At 36.8% G+C, this 16,613-nt stretch overlaps 1 protein-coding gene across 1 annotated transcript; it reads left to right on the plus strand.

Moving 5' to 3' along the window:
• The first annotated feature begins 10,012 nt into the window (after positions 1-10,012).
• LOC131858429 (uncharacterized) lies at positions 10,013-11,522 on the plus strand. The gene is made up of 3 exons (XM_059211666.1): positions 10,013-10,229; positions 10,628-10,900; positions 10,999-11,522. Exons 1-3 carry the CDS (start codon positions 10,013-10,015, stop codon positions 11,520-11,522), a joined length of 1,014 nt encoding a protein of 337 aa, XP_059067649.1.
• Positions 11,523-16,613: the final 5,091 nt, after the last annotated feature.

Below are 16,613 nucleotides of genomic sequence, written 5' to 3' on the forward strand. Positions count from 1 at the left end.
TCATCTGCTTTCTCCTTATACTTCTTGTTCATTTCCTCCAAATGTTGCTTAACCTGAATATGTAAGGCCTTCATATGATCTAAAATTTCTTCTGCCTCTACACTCTGCTTGTCTTCATTACTGTTATCCCTCAATTTTGATATACCTCTAGGGTGTGCTCTAGTAACAATTTTAAAAGGTGTTCTTCTGGTACTCCTATTCACTGAATTATTCTAGGAAAACTCTACTTATGCAAGGATCAAATCCCAACTTCCGGTTTTCTCTCCAACTAAGCATCGCAACAAATTTTCCAAGCTTCTGTTTACTACCTTTGTCTGTCCATCAGTCTGTGGGTAGAAAGTAGAACTGAATTTCAAATCTATCTTCATCTTCTTCCAAAGTGTCCTCCAAAGATAACCAACAAACTTAGTGTCTCTGTCTAAAACTATGCTCTTAGTTCATCCATGTTATCTCACTACTTTCTTGAAAAATAAGTCAGCTACATGCACTACGTCTAATCTCTTCTTACAAGGTATGAAATGAGTCATGTTCGAGAATCTATCCACCACCACAAACATAGGATAATTCCCTTTCTGTGTCTTAGGCAATCCAAGTATGAAATCCATGCTTATGTCTTCCCAAGGTCTCTCCAGAACTATCAAAGGTTTGTGCAATCCCACATTCTAACTACTACCTTTTGCAACTTGATAAATTCTACAGCTCTATACAAATTTCCTAACATCCTTATGAATCTGAGGCCAAAAGTAATGTTCAGTTACCAATGCTACTATTTTGTTAACACCAAAGTGTCTGGCTAATCCTCCACTATGTTTCTCCTTTATCATATTGTCCCTCATAGAACCCTTAGGTATACACAACTAAACTACTCTGAATAACATCCCATCCTGAATGAAATAATCTAACCACTCACTTCTATCTACCATAACCAGTGCTCTACATGCTTTCCAATGTTTTGCAGAATTTGGGTCATCATCATACAAGGTCTTCAACTCTTCAAAGCCTAATATTGTCACTCTCATCCTTGTCAGCAAATTCCTCCATCTACTCAAAGCATCAACAACCTTGTTTGACTTCTTAATCCCATGCTTCAACACAAAGGTGTAACTCTGCAAAAACTCTACCCATATCATATGTCTCTGATTCAACTTACTCTGACTGTTCAAATACTACAAGGCTTGATGATCAATATACAACACAAATTCCTTAGGCAACAAGTAATGTTTCCACTTCTTCAAGGCTTGAACTATGGCATAAAATTGATGATCATACACTAAATATCTCCTTCTTGCATCATTTGGCTTTTCACTAAAATAAGCTACTGCTCTCCCTTCTTGACTTAACACAGCTCCAATTGCATTTCCACTTGAAATACTTTGTTGAAATTCGATAAAGCTAACATAGGTTGCTCAGTCACCTTCTGCTTCAATAATTCAAAACTCTTATTTTCTCTGGTTGTCCACTTGAATTCTTTCCTATCTCCTCTCATTGTCTCAATCATAGGGTTACAAACTGAACTGGAATTTCTAATAAACTTCTGGTAGAAACTAGCCAATCCATGAAATGATTTTACCTCTCTAATGCTTTCCGTTGTAGGCTATTCAACAATTTCTTTCACCTTATCAGGGTCCATCTTGAATCCATCTGCAGATATCACAAATCCTAAATAGACTAACACATCCTTCATGAAACTACACTTCTTTAGATTTATCACCAACTTCTCTTCTCTCAACCTCTGCAAAACTTGTCTTAAATGCAAAAAATGCTCCTCTTTCATCTTACTGAAAATCAAAATGTCATCCAAATATACAACAACAAACCTACCCAAGAATTTTTTCAATACCTCGTTCATCAATCTCATGAAAGTACTTGGTGCATTAGTCAATCCAAAAGGCATCACCAACCATTCATACAATCCCTCATTTATTTTGAATGTTGTCTTCCACATCTCCTTCTCTGATTCTAATCTAATGATATATACTCTTCAAGTCTATCTTGGTGTAGTATTTGGCTCCACTTAGGCAATCCATTATGTCATCTATCCTAGAAAAAGGAAACTGGTACTTCACTATGATCTTATTTATTGCTCTAGAATTGATACACATCCTCCATTCTCCATTCTTCTTGGGTGCTAATACAGATAGTACTACGCAGGGACTCAAACTTTCTCTGATCAAATCTTTCTTCAACAATTCCTACACTTGTCTATTCAACTCTTCATTCTATGTCGATGTCATCTGGTGTGCAGCTTTGTTAGGCAAACTAGCTTTGAGAATCAGGTCCATGTAATGACTGATACTCCTCATAGGTGGTAATCCATCAGCTACATTATCTGAAATGATGTTCTCATACTCTTTCAGCAACTCCTTTATCTCCTCTAGTTCTTCTTCTTCATGATGTGGGTTCCTAGTCTTCTTAGGAGCTAAAGAAAAACACACATTCTCATGTCTCATTTCATCCAGAAATTTCCTTCCATCCACCAAACATATTCTAGCATTTTTATAGACTTCACTCTTCAGGGGCTCCTCTAAGGGTAACAAGGTTTGTTTCATCCCATTTGCTACAATAGTATATATATTCTTTCTTCCATCATGTATTTCCTGTCTATCAAACTGCCAAGGTCTACCCAACAAAAGGTGACAAATATCCATAGGCATAATATCACACAAAACTTCATCATGATAATTTCCAATTTTTTATTTTACCAAGCATTTCTCACTTACTAACAACTTATTATCATCTTGAATCGATTCTATCTGATAAGGCTTAGGGTGTCTCAATCTTTTCAACTTTAATTTATTCACCATTTCTTCTGAAATGAGATTATCTCAACTACCACTATCAATAACTACTTTACAACAAATTAGATACCTTATATCTGGTCTTGAACAAATTTCTCCTCTGTAAGGGATCTTCATCCTCTCCTGTATGACACAAAGCTCTCCTTATCATCAACAATTCTCCATCTTCTAGTTTGTTAGTTGATCCAGTGGGAATTTCTCCTACCAATGTTGTTATCCTAGTATTCTCTGTCTTCCTACATTTGAAAGCATGATGTCCTTCCCCTCCACACTTAAAGCAATCTCCTCTAAACACTCTCTTATCTTGTCTTCTATCATATTTTCTAAAATTTTCATTCTGATAAGTATCAGGTTCTCTTCTCCGGTAGAAATTTCTACCATCATTCCGGTATGGGCTATCATTTTTTCTTACTTCCTTGTCCTTGTTATGATCTGTATAGGTTCCTCTTCCTTCAGAATATCCTCTTCGTCATTGAAATCTTCCTCTAGAAAACCTTCCACCTCTACCTCTCTGCCTCTACTCATGTGTTTTGTTCAACTTCTCTTCTACTTTCAGGGCATATTGGTAAGCTTCTTCAACACTCTACAACTTGATCAAACTAAGTTCATCTTGTATAGACATCCGCAATCCATTCAGATATATCGCAACTTGTTCAACCTCATCATCGACATGTCCAGATCTGATATTCAACTTGTAGAATACTTCGGTATACTCCTTCACAATAGACTCTTTCTATTTATGCTCTGATACCAATTAAGTTTGCGCCAAGATTGAAGACAACTATATACATGTTTTTCATCTTGATTTTTTATTCTTGTGCAAGTTGTGAGTGAACTATGATTGAAAATCAGAGTAAGGTGAAGAATGAGCAAAGTGCAGAAGGGTTCCTTATGAATCAATGAAGTCATTGTTAGATTCAATGACAGTCCCAAAGACACTAAGAGGGGGGGTGAATCATTGTCTAACTAGTAAGTTAAATATTTGAACTTATTTATAACTTTGCAATCCAAAACAGTGTACCGATAAACAAGAAATAGTGCAGTAAAAAGGAAATAACAGAGATAGCATAAATGCACACCATAACACAAGTTATTTTAACCAGGAAACCCGGTGTGGGAAAAACCTCAGTGGGAATTGTGACCCACAATATTTACTCACTGGCCAATATGAATAAATACTGCTTACAATAGGGGCATGCACATGCAAGAAGGCCAACTACCTGGAGCGCACTGCTCAAAAGAGTCTCACTGACTACAATATGGATATTAAATCCAATACAATATATTGCTCTAAATAGCATCTTAAATGCTTGGTTCAGTATCGGTTTAAGCTCATTCAAAACCTTCGGTGTCCACTATATCACCTCATACAATAATTTCCTATTACATTCAATCCTCATTGAAAATGACCTATGAGATCTCATACATATATGAGTCTTTACAATATACCAAGTCGGCTTACAAATAATTAATTAAATTTACAATATAATTTATATAAGGAAAACTTCATCCCATGTCGGCCTGAGTGTCGGTATACTTCATTTCTAGTGTGATCTGGACGTCAGTGAAACTGCTTGTCGGTGTCGGTGCCTATCGATGCATGATGTCTGTGATGCCAGTGCATATGTAGATATTTGTTGCTGGTTGGTTTCTAGTTGGTTGCCATCAATGACAACATCAACTATTCTCATTAGAGTGTAGAATGCCAACAATCTCCCCCTTTGGCATTGATGGAAAATCTCATGAGAAAAATCCCAAAACTACTATCCAAAAAGAAGTGTGCTCCCCCTGAGAAAGTGATCTCCTCTATGCATTTAATCTCTCCATACTATTTCTTATTCTCCATACTAATACTCCCCCTTTGACATCAATGACAAAGGATGTAAAAAAGAATCAAAGAATACAAAAATGCTACCTCATCGCCTGTAATTAGTTGGTTACAATCTGAAAAATGTCTACCAAAACTAGATTTAGGCTCTGCATGAATTTGTTGTTGTCAGAGAGAATGGTCTTAGTCTGCTGGATCATGCCAGTTATATAGTGCATTTGTTGTTCCAATGATCATTCTCCTTGAATTGTTGCCTTTGATAGCTCAACCCACTGAGTAATGAGACAGTCCAATTTTGGACCAAGTTTACTTTTGAGTTCCAAGGATTTTGACCTTATCCTTGCTTTCTCTTTCTCAAGTTTCTCTAACTTCTATTCAAAAACTGCATTTCCTGCTCAAAATCTGAGATAAGTCCTGAAGAACCTATCAAATCATCTACAATATCATCAATTTATTTCTATGTCTTCTTGATTTCCTCATCTATGTCCTCTATCAAATAGTGAGGTTTGTATGCTTCTCTATATAGCTCCTTATACTCCAAAATTGTAGAATTAAGTGTCGGTAACAGTGAATCTAAGTGGTTTGTACAATTTTGAATAGTGCTTACAAAGAATTCACTCTTCTCTTTATCAACTCTCTCCTTAACAATAGCCTCATTCACCTTATCTATAGTTAGAACATTTTCAGCAATAAATTTGGATAATGTGTCCAATTTACCTAAAGAATCCTTAATGTGATCTATCTTACAGGTTGGTGCAATCATCTTCAAGATAGGTAATGTGTCATCAATAGCCTTAAATGCTAAGGCATTGCAATTTGTTATCCTCTTAATGGAATCCAATAGAACCTCTGTTACATTAGTGGGTCTAAATTGACCTGTAGATGTGCTCGGTTCATAAATAGCTTTCCTCTCAACAGATGCTTCTCCAATTACATTCACTATTTCTTCCTTATTTCTATCAACTGCTTCCTCTTTATTCACATTGTCTACTGGCTTCTCTATATGTGTTATTTCCTCTGCTTCCTTTGGTTTTTCAGTTTGTTTAAGCACCTCTACAACTGCTGGTTTCTCAGACTCAACATGAACCTCTTCCTCGGATTGTTTCTTTGTGTTAGTTCCTTTATCTTTTGTATGTATCTCAATCTCTAGTTGCTTAGCTTGTGTCGGTTTCTCAGTGTTCTGAGAGTCAACAATTTGTGTCAACGACTCACAGATCTCACTGATCTTATCATCTACCTTAACCTCTAAAGTTTTCTTATCTGCAATAATGTTAATATCATGTTTATCAACATTCATAGAAAAAAGAATCTCAGAATCCGGGTTAGTGTTATCAAGAGTAACATTTTCAGTTCCCATATCAGGTGGACTGACTAAATGTACCGATGGGATATCCTAAGCTGGAGGTGGAAGATTATCTGTAATCTTTATTGAAGGAACACCATCAACTTTTCCTTTTCCCTTATCCTTTTGATATACCTTAAAGGCCTTGTCCATTTTCGATCTGCTCCTTTCTTCTTCCTTTTCCTTTTCAACAAAGAATATATCCCATTTATCTATAGTCTCATCAGCAATCTCTTTAACTCTCCCAGCCATTAGGCTCACTTGTCGGTGTCCACTAATAAATAATGACATGTTTGCTTCAGAGATTAATCCATCAATTTCCTCTTTTGAATTTACAGGATGTACTGCCAACAGTCATCACCGAGTAGAGATTGAAACAGATACAGAACGGATCTATTTGACAACAAAGGTGTCATCATCAGATCAATGATTTGTTTCTCTCTAATAATTGTAGAAAATGAAATCCCTTAATAGGGTGAACCTTAACCGGTTCTATTTGTAAAATCCCCTACCAGGGCTGCTCCATGACGGAAGTGAAAAATCCTTTTGCAAGGTGAATCCTAATAGATTCCAAGGTATTCTTAATAGGATACCAGTCATCATTAACAAGGTGATGTTGTCAGAAGGAACAGGAATGTAAGATCTTAATCGGGCACTCTTTTTATTACAGTAAAAGATATTGTGGGTTATACCCACCATGGTTTTCTCCCTCTAACCGTGGGTTTCCACGTATGATTGCTGGTGTTATGTGATGTTTATTTGATGCATGCAAATCTCTTTCCTTCAATGTTCTTGCCTTCATGATTAATGCAATGTTTTAAGTTAATTTAAAAAGGGTAGTTACAGACTGGTCAGTTTGGGATATTATTATTTATAAATTGTTTTTACTGATTCACCCCCCCCTCCCTCTGAGTCACCGGTTAATACCAACAATTGGTATCAGACCTCAGGTCCTCTGAAGAAAACTTTAAGAGCTTAAGGAAAATATCATGGAGAAATACCAATATCAAAAGCAGCTTGATGAAGCTAATGAGATGATTCCTCAGCTGAAGTATAGACTGAAAAAATCACTTGCTAAAAGGAAGGAACTCACTCTACAACTCAATGAGAGTTAGGATATCATAGATCAACTCTCTTATTAGAGTGGATCTGAGGAAGCAGAAGAGGCAGTCTCAAAGCTGATGGAAAAGAACAAGAAGCAGACTGAATAAATCACAAATCTAAGAAGAGAGCATGAAAGTCAGGCCCTGAGAATGATTGAAATGCTACAAGCCAGCAGGATAGCAGAGGAAAGAAAGAGAAATGCAGAAGAAGCATTGTCAAAAGTTCAAAGAGCCAAAAGGCTTACTAAAGAATCCCTAAGAGAGAATGATGCAATCATCATTTAAAAGGATGAAGAAATTTGAATTCTTACTCAAGAGAACACAGTCATTCAAGAGCATCTGCATGAAAAAGCAAAGGAAAAGGAGAAGATGATGAAGGAGATTGAACAACTCAAAAATGAGTTGAAAGCTACAAATGAGAGAAATGAAAAGCTGAGAAAATTTAATGAAATGTCTAAGAGATAGATGAACAATTAAAGGCTCAAAGGAGAACAAAGGTGACAACCGGTCTTGGCTACTTCGGTACAGGTCCATTGGAAATAGGAGAATCATCTAATCCCAAGAGGAGAAATGATGATAAAAGGGACAAATTGGGAATAAAAGGTATGAAGTATTCTAAATATTCTTGCAATTATTGTGGTAAACTAGGTCATAAGTTTGATGTCTATAGATATCGACCGGTCAGTAACGAGAAGCCATTCACCTTTGATGGTTATTGCTATAACTGTCACAAGTATGGACACACTGCTTATGAGTGTAAATCTTAATCAAGTAGCATGTCTAGTAGAAGAAGCTTTAATGGATATTATTTTACATGCAATAAATATGGACACAAAGTTGAAGAATGCATGTTCAAGACAAATGCATCAATATCTCCACCCAAACCAGTTAACGCTAATAGAAATAGTAATCAACTCAATGCCACATGTTCCACTTGTGGAAATTTTGATCATGTTGCAGCAAATTGCAGGATGAGAATGGGTCAGAGAAACAATACAGGACCATGGAAAACAACTGGTATGGCATGCTTTAATTGCCATAAGATCAATCATTTAGCCAGAGATTGTAGGAACTGATCGTATAACCAGTTTGAAGACAAGAACCAGTTTGGCAAGAAGAAAGGGCCAAATGATTTGAAAGGAAGGAACATAGTTGAAGAGGTGAAGAATGAAATAAAAAAGACATGGACTAAGAAGGAAGAAAGAAAAGAAGGAGAGAAGCATTCTGAAACTAAGTCATCATCCACCAGTGATGACGGTTCTTCTTCAAACTAAGCATACCGATGCTTAGGGGGAGCCTTTTAAAACAAAAAGAAAAATCATGGCTGGTTCCCTGAAACCAAAGTGAGGTAACTCATATTTGCATTACTTAGATGCAGAAAATTTGGCATATTGTTTGTAATTCTTCATCGGTGAATTATTAAGAGTATAGATGTTAAAGGTTATATTGTTACCAGTAAGGAATCAACACTGGTAAATTATAAGATATTACCGTTTGAGGTTGTACAAGTTAACCGTTGTAAAAACGCACTGAACAACTCAACAAATAAATAAGGAAATGAAAGTTCATTCTGTTTACCTTACTTTCAATTGTGCATTCATGAGATCCTAGTGCAATCAAAGGCTTTCTAAATCTATTTAGTGCATTACATGCAAAGTTAGTTTGGAGATCAAGCGGTGAAGTTTTGGTGATCGTAAGCCCTAGCAAAAATGATAGAAGAAATCAATCTATTAATTTTGTTCTAATTCATCATGGCAGCTTCCATGTCGACTCTTGTGTTGGTTGAGGTAGTTAAGGAACCATGACTCGAGTTCAAGTTGCATCTTATGAATGCCAAAGAGATCGATACGACTGGTGCCCTATCATATGTACCCTTTGATTTGTTACTAGTTGAAGATATTTGTTCTTTCATCCATTGTAAGCTTGAAGAACTTGGAGTTGAATTCATTCAAGATGAATTCAAAAGGTTATATGACAATGATTTGTTGAAGACAGAACATATGCATCTGAAGACCAAGGGTTTGTCATATGCAGTTGATATTCCTAACCAATTCCATACCGATTGGATCAAGTATGTGCTAAGTAGAGTGCATGACCAATTTCTATGGTTGGGAGTTGAAGCACCAATCAAAATCACAAAGGAGGTGATACAAAGAGTAACAGGGTTCAGCACAATAGGTGAAGCACTAACCCTAACGACAATATCATCTGGTGATGTCACTCGACTAACTCAATCTTGATTTGACAAAAGAGAAATGACAGTCACGCACATTGAGGATGCAGAAGTGAGGTTTGCATATGCAGTGATAGCCTATAGGGTTTATCAATCAAGCTGCATGAACAATGTGTCGAGTAGTGCTATCCATGCACCTTATTAGATCATCAAGGAGGATGCAACATACGACATTTGTGAGATGATAAGAACTCAATTCCTAGTTAGCATGGGCCGAATCAAGAAGGAAAAAAGGCAATCATTCAAGTATGGTTCAATACTAGTATGTGTCTTCTCATATGTGCAAAAAAAATTTCCCAATAAGGGAAATGTAGTGTGGTCTACAGATAAACCTATCACAGTTCAGATAGGTGAAATGATTAGAGACTTAGGTGATAAGTTTAGAGAGATAATGTGAGGTTATTTAAAATATTTCCAAACTAGAATGCATCAACGAGGGAGAATCCCAACAAGTATAGTCCAAAATTTCAAGGACACCATTTGTTATTTTGTTGATACTAATTGTTGCATTATTCAAGTGGTTCAACCTAGAACCTTCTAGGTACCCGCTATGGGTTATGATATTGGGGCACTGCAAAATTATATGCAAACATGTTACTATCTAAACCGATCGATAGAAATGCAAATAAATTTGAAACTTATAAGGAGGCAAGCTCCAAAATAAAGAGGGAACTCAAGGAGCTTATCTTACAAAAGAAAGTTAGGAAAATGATTGACACCTTAAAAAAGAAGTATGGAGGTGAAACATCCGATGCCACTGCTTCCACCGGTACAAGTGAACAAACAGGGGCTAAATCAAGCAAAGATGGAGAACAAACAGAAAAAAAGAAGAAAATGTCCAAGTCAAAACCCAAGGGTGTTGCATCCAGCAAACCAGCAACATACATGAAAGAAAAGGACTCAAATACTCCTACATCTTCCCAAGGTAAAGGTAGACCGGTAGGAGTCACATATGCAAGAAGGATGAAAAGGATGAAAAGGAGGGTAATAAATCTGACACCCAATCTGATAAGATAGTAAAAGAAGTCAGAAGAAGTGGTAGGAATGTAGCTCTAGCTGTTGATGAATGGGTCCATGGGATCAAAGAGTATGGAGGTTTAGATTGTGTTGGGATAAATTATCCCCTCTGCAACGAGGAAGACAAAAGAAAAATTGAAGACGCACTTATTTGGAACTTACATAATTTTTGTAGAACTCCTATTGAACTACATGGAATTATTCCATTAGATTTACAAAATCTCATTGAAGGGAGATCGAAAACTACCCTCGAAATTGAGAAGCAACACAGAATAAAAGAACTCATGGAAGTGCAATATTAATTAGATTATAATCAAGCATCTGTAGTGGTCGAAGCATGTGCACAACATTTCAAAATAAGGAACAGAACAAGGAGAGTGGCCATAGAAGATATTAAAGGTGTGCATGATGAGGGCGTTGCCATGTGGAAAACAATTTTGAGCCAGCAAAAGGAAGTTGAGGAGGAAATAGAAAAACAATTAAAAGAAGGACAAGATGTAGTTGCTCAAGAAAAGGGAAAAAGAATAGACAATGACACCACTGATGAGTTTGATGTATTTACAGTTGAAGATATCATAGGTGGTGTTGTTTCAGATATTCCTACTCTGACAAAGGATGTAGAGCCACTAGTTGAACAAAATCAACTATTGAAACTATTGATATTGATGATACACTAGCAAAGGGAACCAATCAAACTAAGCATCTCGGAGAAGATGAAGTCATAATTGAGGAGATCCCTTATGAGGAAAGACCTCAAAGGAATCCAGTGACAATAAATACTCCCACAACAAATCCTACTAACAACGAACTGCATTTACCAAAAAAAGGTGCAGAGGAAGAAACCCCAAAGGTGATAGATTCATCAATACCATTTGTTGATGAAGCAGAAAAGAAGGAAAAGAAAATAGAAAGGAAGGAAATAGAAACAACTGAAACTAGTCCAAAGGAGACCAAGGAACTAGAATTGGACAAGAAGAAAGAGGATTCCTTATCCGGTCAACCTAAAGGAAGTAAGAAAATAGTGATGGACACTCCTCCAATGAAACAGAAGTTAGAGTTAGAAAAGGAAAGTGGGAATAAGAAAGCTAAACTCACCATCTCAGCCAGCTCTAAGGTTGAGGCTGAAGAAGAAAAAGAAGAAAAAGAGGAGGAAGAAGAGGAAGACTCAATAATAGATACAAAGAAGATGACCCCCAAATAGTTAATGAAAGTTTCAAAAAGATTGAGAATTCAAGTTGAAAAGGCCAAAGTTAGAAAAAAGAAAAGGAAGGCAAGAATTCTTAATACTGCAAAGACAATTCTATGTGATCTCATTCCTGACATTGTTGTTGATGAGAATGCATCCATCATTGATCAATTGGGTACTCTTGTCAAAGCAATCGGTTCAGAGGCAATCGATTTGGAGAAGGTTACAGCTAGGTAGTATGAAACTAGGAGAGGTGAGAAATTAATGGAACAAATATCAGTTGACCAAGTTTCTCTCTCTAACAAAACTGAAGAGGTGAAATCTATCTTAAAGAAATTTGGCCAATTATTGGTCAAATTATCAAACTTCACCGATTTCATCAAAGATCTTTAAGATAAAAGAGTACAGACTCAAAAGGGAATCCAAGATCTGATAAGCACTTTTGATCCTCTTACAAGCTCTATAGCGACCTTCAATGGAAAAGTCAAATAGTTGACTCATGAAATCAACAAGCTAAAAGAGGAACAAGACAAATGAGATCTCAACCTATTAGAGCTACACTGTTACCTTGCACCCATCATTGATTTAATGCAAGGGAATGTGAAAGAAGCAGAAAGACTCGTCAGTTCACCTGACTGTTAGACAGTAGATGATATAGAGGATTTTATCATAGATCTACATGGTCAAATCCACACTATGAAATAGGTGAAGCCTACGTGGGAATCTACTTTGAAGGCTGTTAAGGTCAATTTCAAAGACATTTTTTATTTACTCTCACCCTTATGAATTCTTTCGTATACTTTGATTCTTTCATACCTTGTCATTGTTGCAAAAAGGGGGAGAATAAATGAATGTGGATTGTACATATGAGGAGGAAGGACTATGTGTACAAAGAAAAAGAATGTAAATAGTCAGAATACCACCAGTAAAGGCAGAGTAGTACCAGTAGAGGCAGAGTAGTACCAGTAGAGGCAAAGAAGGTAGAGAACAGGGGAAGAACCGGAATAGGGGGAGAATTCCAGTTCAATCCGGCTAGATGTTTTGCCACCAGTGCCAAAGGGGGAGATTGTTGGCATCATGGTGAGCATGATGAAGTTTCAGGTACTTAGAGGTTGTCATTGATGGTGAATACCGGCTCTAATGTCATCACAACTGATCGAAAAAGGGTTATAGTGGATTGGTAAGGAATAGGGGACTAAAGACTCCCATCGGTGAGCAAAGACCGATTTATAGGAAGAAACCAGTAGTTGAGTTGAGTGAAGTAGGTTCACCAATATAAAGGAAGAAACTGGTAGTAGATCATAATGGTGATTGATAAGCATACGAAGTGAAAAGGATAAGCACACGTAGACATCAGCATGTTTGGCTTGCTAACATGTGGATTTGACAAATTTAAAAAGAGCTAGTTGAAGCCAGAGTTCTTGCTGGAGAACTAACAAGATTTGTGGCATGAATGGATAGTTCCACTGATATAATCAGCAAGAATTGAGGAACGACTTGATTGGCGTATAGAATGATTTTTGAGTTCAAATTTTGGAGGGAAAGTTCACGCCAAGATTGAAGACAGCTATATACATGTTTTTCATCTTGATCTTTTGTTGTCATGCAAGTTTTGACTGAATTGTGATTAAAAATCAGAGTAAGGTGAAGAACGAGCTAAGTGCAAAAGGATTCCTTATGAATCGGTGAAGTCATCACCGAGCAGAGATTGAATCAGATAGAGAATGGATCTATATGACAACAAAGGTGTCATCATCATATCAATGATTTGTTGCTCTCTAATAATTATAGAAAATTAAATCCCTTAACAGGGTGAACCTTAACCGGTTCTGTTTGTAAAATCCCCTAATAGGTTTGCTCCATGACGGAAGTGAAAAATCCTTTTACAAGGTGAATCCTAATAGATTCTAAGGTATTCTTAACAAGATACCAGTCATCTTTAATAGGGTGATGTTCTCAGAAGGAATGGGATTGTAAGCTCTTACCCACTGTGGTTTTCTCCCTCTAACTGAGGGTCTCCATGTATAATTGCTGGTGTTATGTGATGTTTATTTGATGCATGCAAATCTCTTTCCTTCAATGTTCTTTCCTTCGTGATTAATGTAATATTTTAAGTTAATTTTAAAAGGGTTGTTGCAGACTGGTCAATTTGGGATATTATTGTTTATAAACTATTTTTACTGATCCACCCCCCCTCTCAGTCACCAATTAATACCAACATCTTTCTCCTTCAAGTTTTGTAACTTTCAAAACATGTTTACTTGATAATCAACTAGCATGAACTTCTATTTCAACTTGGCAACCATCCTCTCCCATGATTTTATCTTCTCTTTACCTCTTCTTTGTCTATTAACCTGCAAATGTTCTCACCAAAGAGATGCATGACCTTTCAATCGAGTACAGGCATATTTCACCTTCCTTTCTTCTACGGTGTTCTCAAAATCAAAATATTTCTCCATCTTCAAGATCCAATCCATTAATTCAGCTAAATCCAACTTACCATCATACTCCGATGGGGTGAAATGTGGTTTAGTGTTCGCCCTACTCAAAACCCTCAAGAAACTCTCTTCATGCAAATTGATCGCCAGTGGGTTTGTTACTTGTTCTGTCGGTGCTTCTTCTTCTTCATCTTTGCTCACATCTTCAATATGTTTACCTTTTCTCTAGAATGTCTCAACAATTTATAACCGGGCTGCAATTCCTCTCAACATTTCCATCACAGTGGGTGTTAGATACTTGGTTAATCCCAAAGACACTAAGAGGGGGGGTTGAATCAGTGTCTGACCGGTAAATGAAAGATTTCAACTTAATTGCAATTTTGTAACTAAAATTAATATACCGATAAGTAAACAATAATGCAGTAAAGAGAAACAAAAGGATCAACATCATTGCACACCATAACACGAATATTTTGGTGAGGAAATCCGGTAAGGGAAAAACCTCGATGGGATTTGTGACCCATAATATTTACTCACTAGCCAATATGAATAAATATTACTCAGTACAAAAGGGGCCTGCACATGCAAGAAGGCCAACTGCCTAGAGCTCACTGCTCAACAAAAATGAAGTCACACTGACTACAATACTAATGTAGACACAAAATTGAACTCTTATAACTTGCATCAAAATGTTGGATGAGTTCTCTGTTATGCTTTGTCTGATACCGGTTCTGCCTCTACCAAAAAACCTAGCCGGTATGTTGTCAAATGATTCTGCTTACATAGAATAATCTTCGCTCTGCTCTACTTCTTATTTGCTCCAAAATAATAACATCAAAATGCATATACAACTATTTGCTATCATATCTCTATCCTATCTCGTATCATTGCTTACATACTACCTTTTCATTACATACCAAATGATGTATAAGAACTCATAAATATATGAGTCAGTACAATACAATATGTCAGCCATACAATTATAATTTACATTACAATTTTTTGCATAATCAATACTATTGTCAAGTTGGCCTGGAATGTCAGTATGATCTATTGTTGGTGTAACTTGGATGCCAGTGTGAATAAACCTTGTTGTATCTGCCAGTGTCGATAGGTGAAGTCTATTGCCGGTAGAACCTGTTGAACCTTGTTGAACCTTGTTGCCATCAATGACAACATCTACCATTCTCATCTAATTGTATAATGCCAACAGTAGGGTCTTCATTCCCACGCGCTCCACCATTCTTGTTTCCTCTTTGTGCCATCTTCACGCTAGTCCTCTACAGCTACAGGTCGAATCCATAATCTACCACCCCACAACAAAATTTCATGACAACGCAATCTCCGGAATGAAATCTTGCTCTCATACCACTTGGTGTAGTCATGGTTAGGAGGGACATCAATGAGATCTATCTGGACCATGCAGCAAGAGTAAACAAAACTAAAGAAAGACGAGATGATGGAGGCAATGCAGAATTGAATGAATTAGATCATGAAAATTGATTACAAATGACCGATAACATTCGGGCTACAAGATTCAGCTCACTGGCCTGCTATATACATGCTCAATTACAGAATCGGTCAACTTCGAACCTCTAAATCTTAAGATATATCTTCTATATTCTCTCTGATGAATTATGATGCTTAATTACACTGATTTATATGGTCTACAGGGGTCCGGTCGGCCCAAGAGTAATCCAACAATGATGAACATGATGAAATGTGTAAAACCACCAGGTCGGCCTCCACCAATGAAAATTATTCGAAAAATCCAAAGGAAGAAGTGTGGATCAGAGGGAAGGTCTGCCACATGCCAAGGAACCTTGGAATCAATGAACTGGGGCTCCACAAGCTATGGAAAGGATCCGCAAGATTCACCAATAGAAAATAGGTCCAAGTGGTTCCAGTGTTCTAAGCCAAAAAAAATTGCCTCAGAATCCGGAAGTGATAACTTGCCAGAAAAAGATCCAAATGTCCCATGGTTCAAGAATAAGAAAGATTGTCATGATTACAAGCAAAATACAGCTATGCAAGATCCAGTGAGCAAAATCAAGAAAATGCAAAAAAGAAATGTTGAAACAGCAAAACAAAAAACAAACTAAAAAGAAATATTTTTGGTTGATGCAAGATTGCCAAGAACTAGGGATGCTCCTGCATCAGTTAGGGAACCCGCAAGAGGGCCTAGTTTATGTGAATATTTGTCTTCCGCTTGTGCATTTATATAATTTAATTTCATAATGAGTTAATGGTTGTAATGTACATTGTTTTAAAAAAAATGATATGTTTAATGGGTTGAATAGTTGTTGTCCTCTAGGGTTCCTTAGTGGGGCATTACAACCACTTCAAAGGAGAGGGTATCCTTAGCTAAGAAATATTGGAATTGCAAGTGTTGATCTAGATTTTTTATCTAAGAATTAGAGGCTTGTTGGATAACCTTATGATTGAACCCAACATCCACATGAAGTAAAGTGGTGGATGGGGAAGCTAGTTGAACTATTATCATGTGAGGGGATGACGATGTCCCAATAGTGAGATGCTCATACAAGAAATTATGACTAGTTTGAATGGGGGTTGTGAAACCTATTCTACCAGAGTAGAGAGATAGGGTTGTAAAACTCATAAAAGGTTTTACAACATAAAATTTAAAACTCTAACATAGATAATAGGG

The sequence above is a fragment of the Cryptomeria japonica genome, chromosome 9 (assembly GCF_030272615.1).
Source record: "Cryptomeria japonica chromosome 9, Sugi_1.0, whole genome shotgun sequence".
In the NCBI taxonomy this organism is placed as follows: domain Eukaryota; kingdom Viridiplantae; phylum Streptophyta; class Pinopsida; order Cupressales; family Cupressaceae; genus Cryptomeria; species Cryptomeria japonica.

Bases quoted from the DNA above. Each gene is read 5' to 3' on its own strand.
- LOC131858429 (XM_059211666.1), top strand. From the start codon at position 10,013: ATGATTGACACCTTAAAAAAGAAGTATGGAGGTGAAACATCCGATGCC. The intron at 10,230-10,627 runs GTAAAGGTAGAC...AATATTAATTAG, and splicing joins TACTCCTACATCTTCCCAAG to ATTATAATCAAGCATCTGTA. The intron at 10,901-10,998 runs GTGGTGTTGTTT...ATGATACACTAG, and splicing joins TACAGTTGAAGATATCATAG to CAAAGGGAACCAATCAAACT.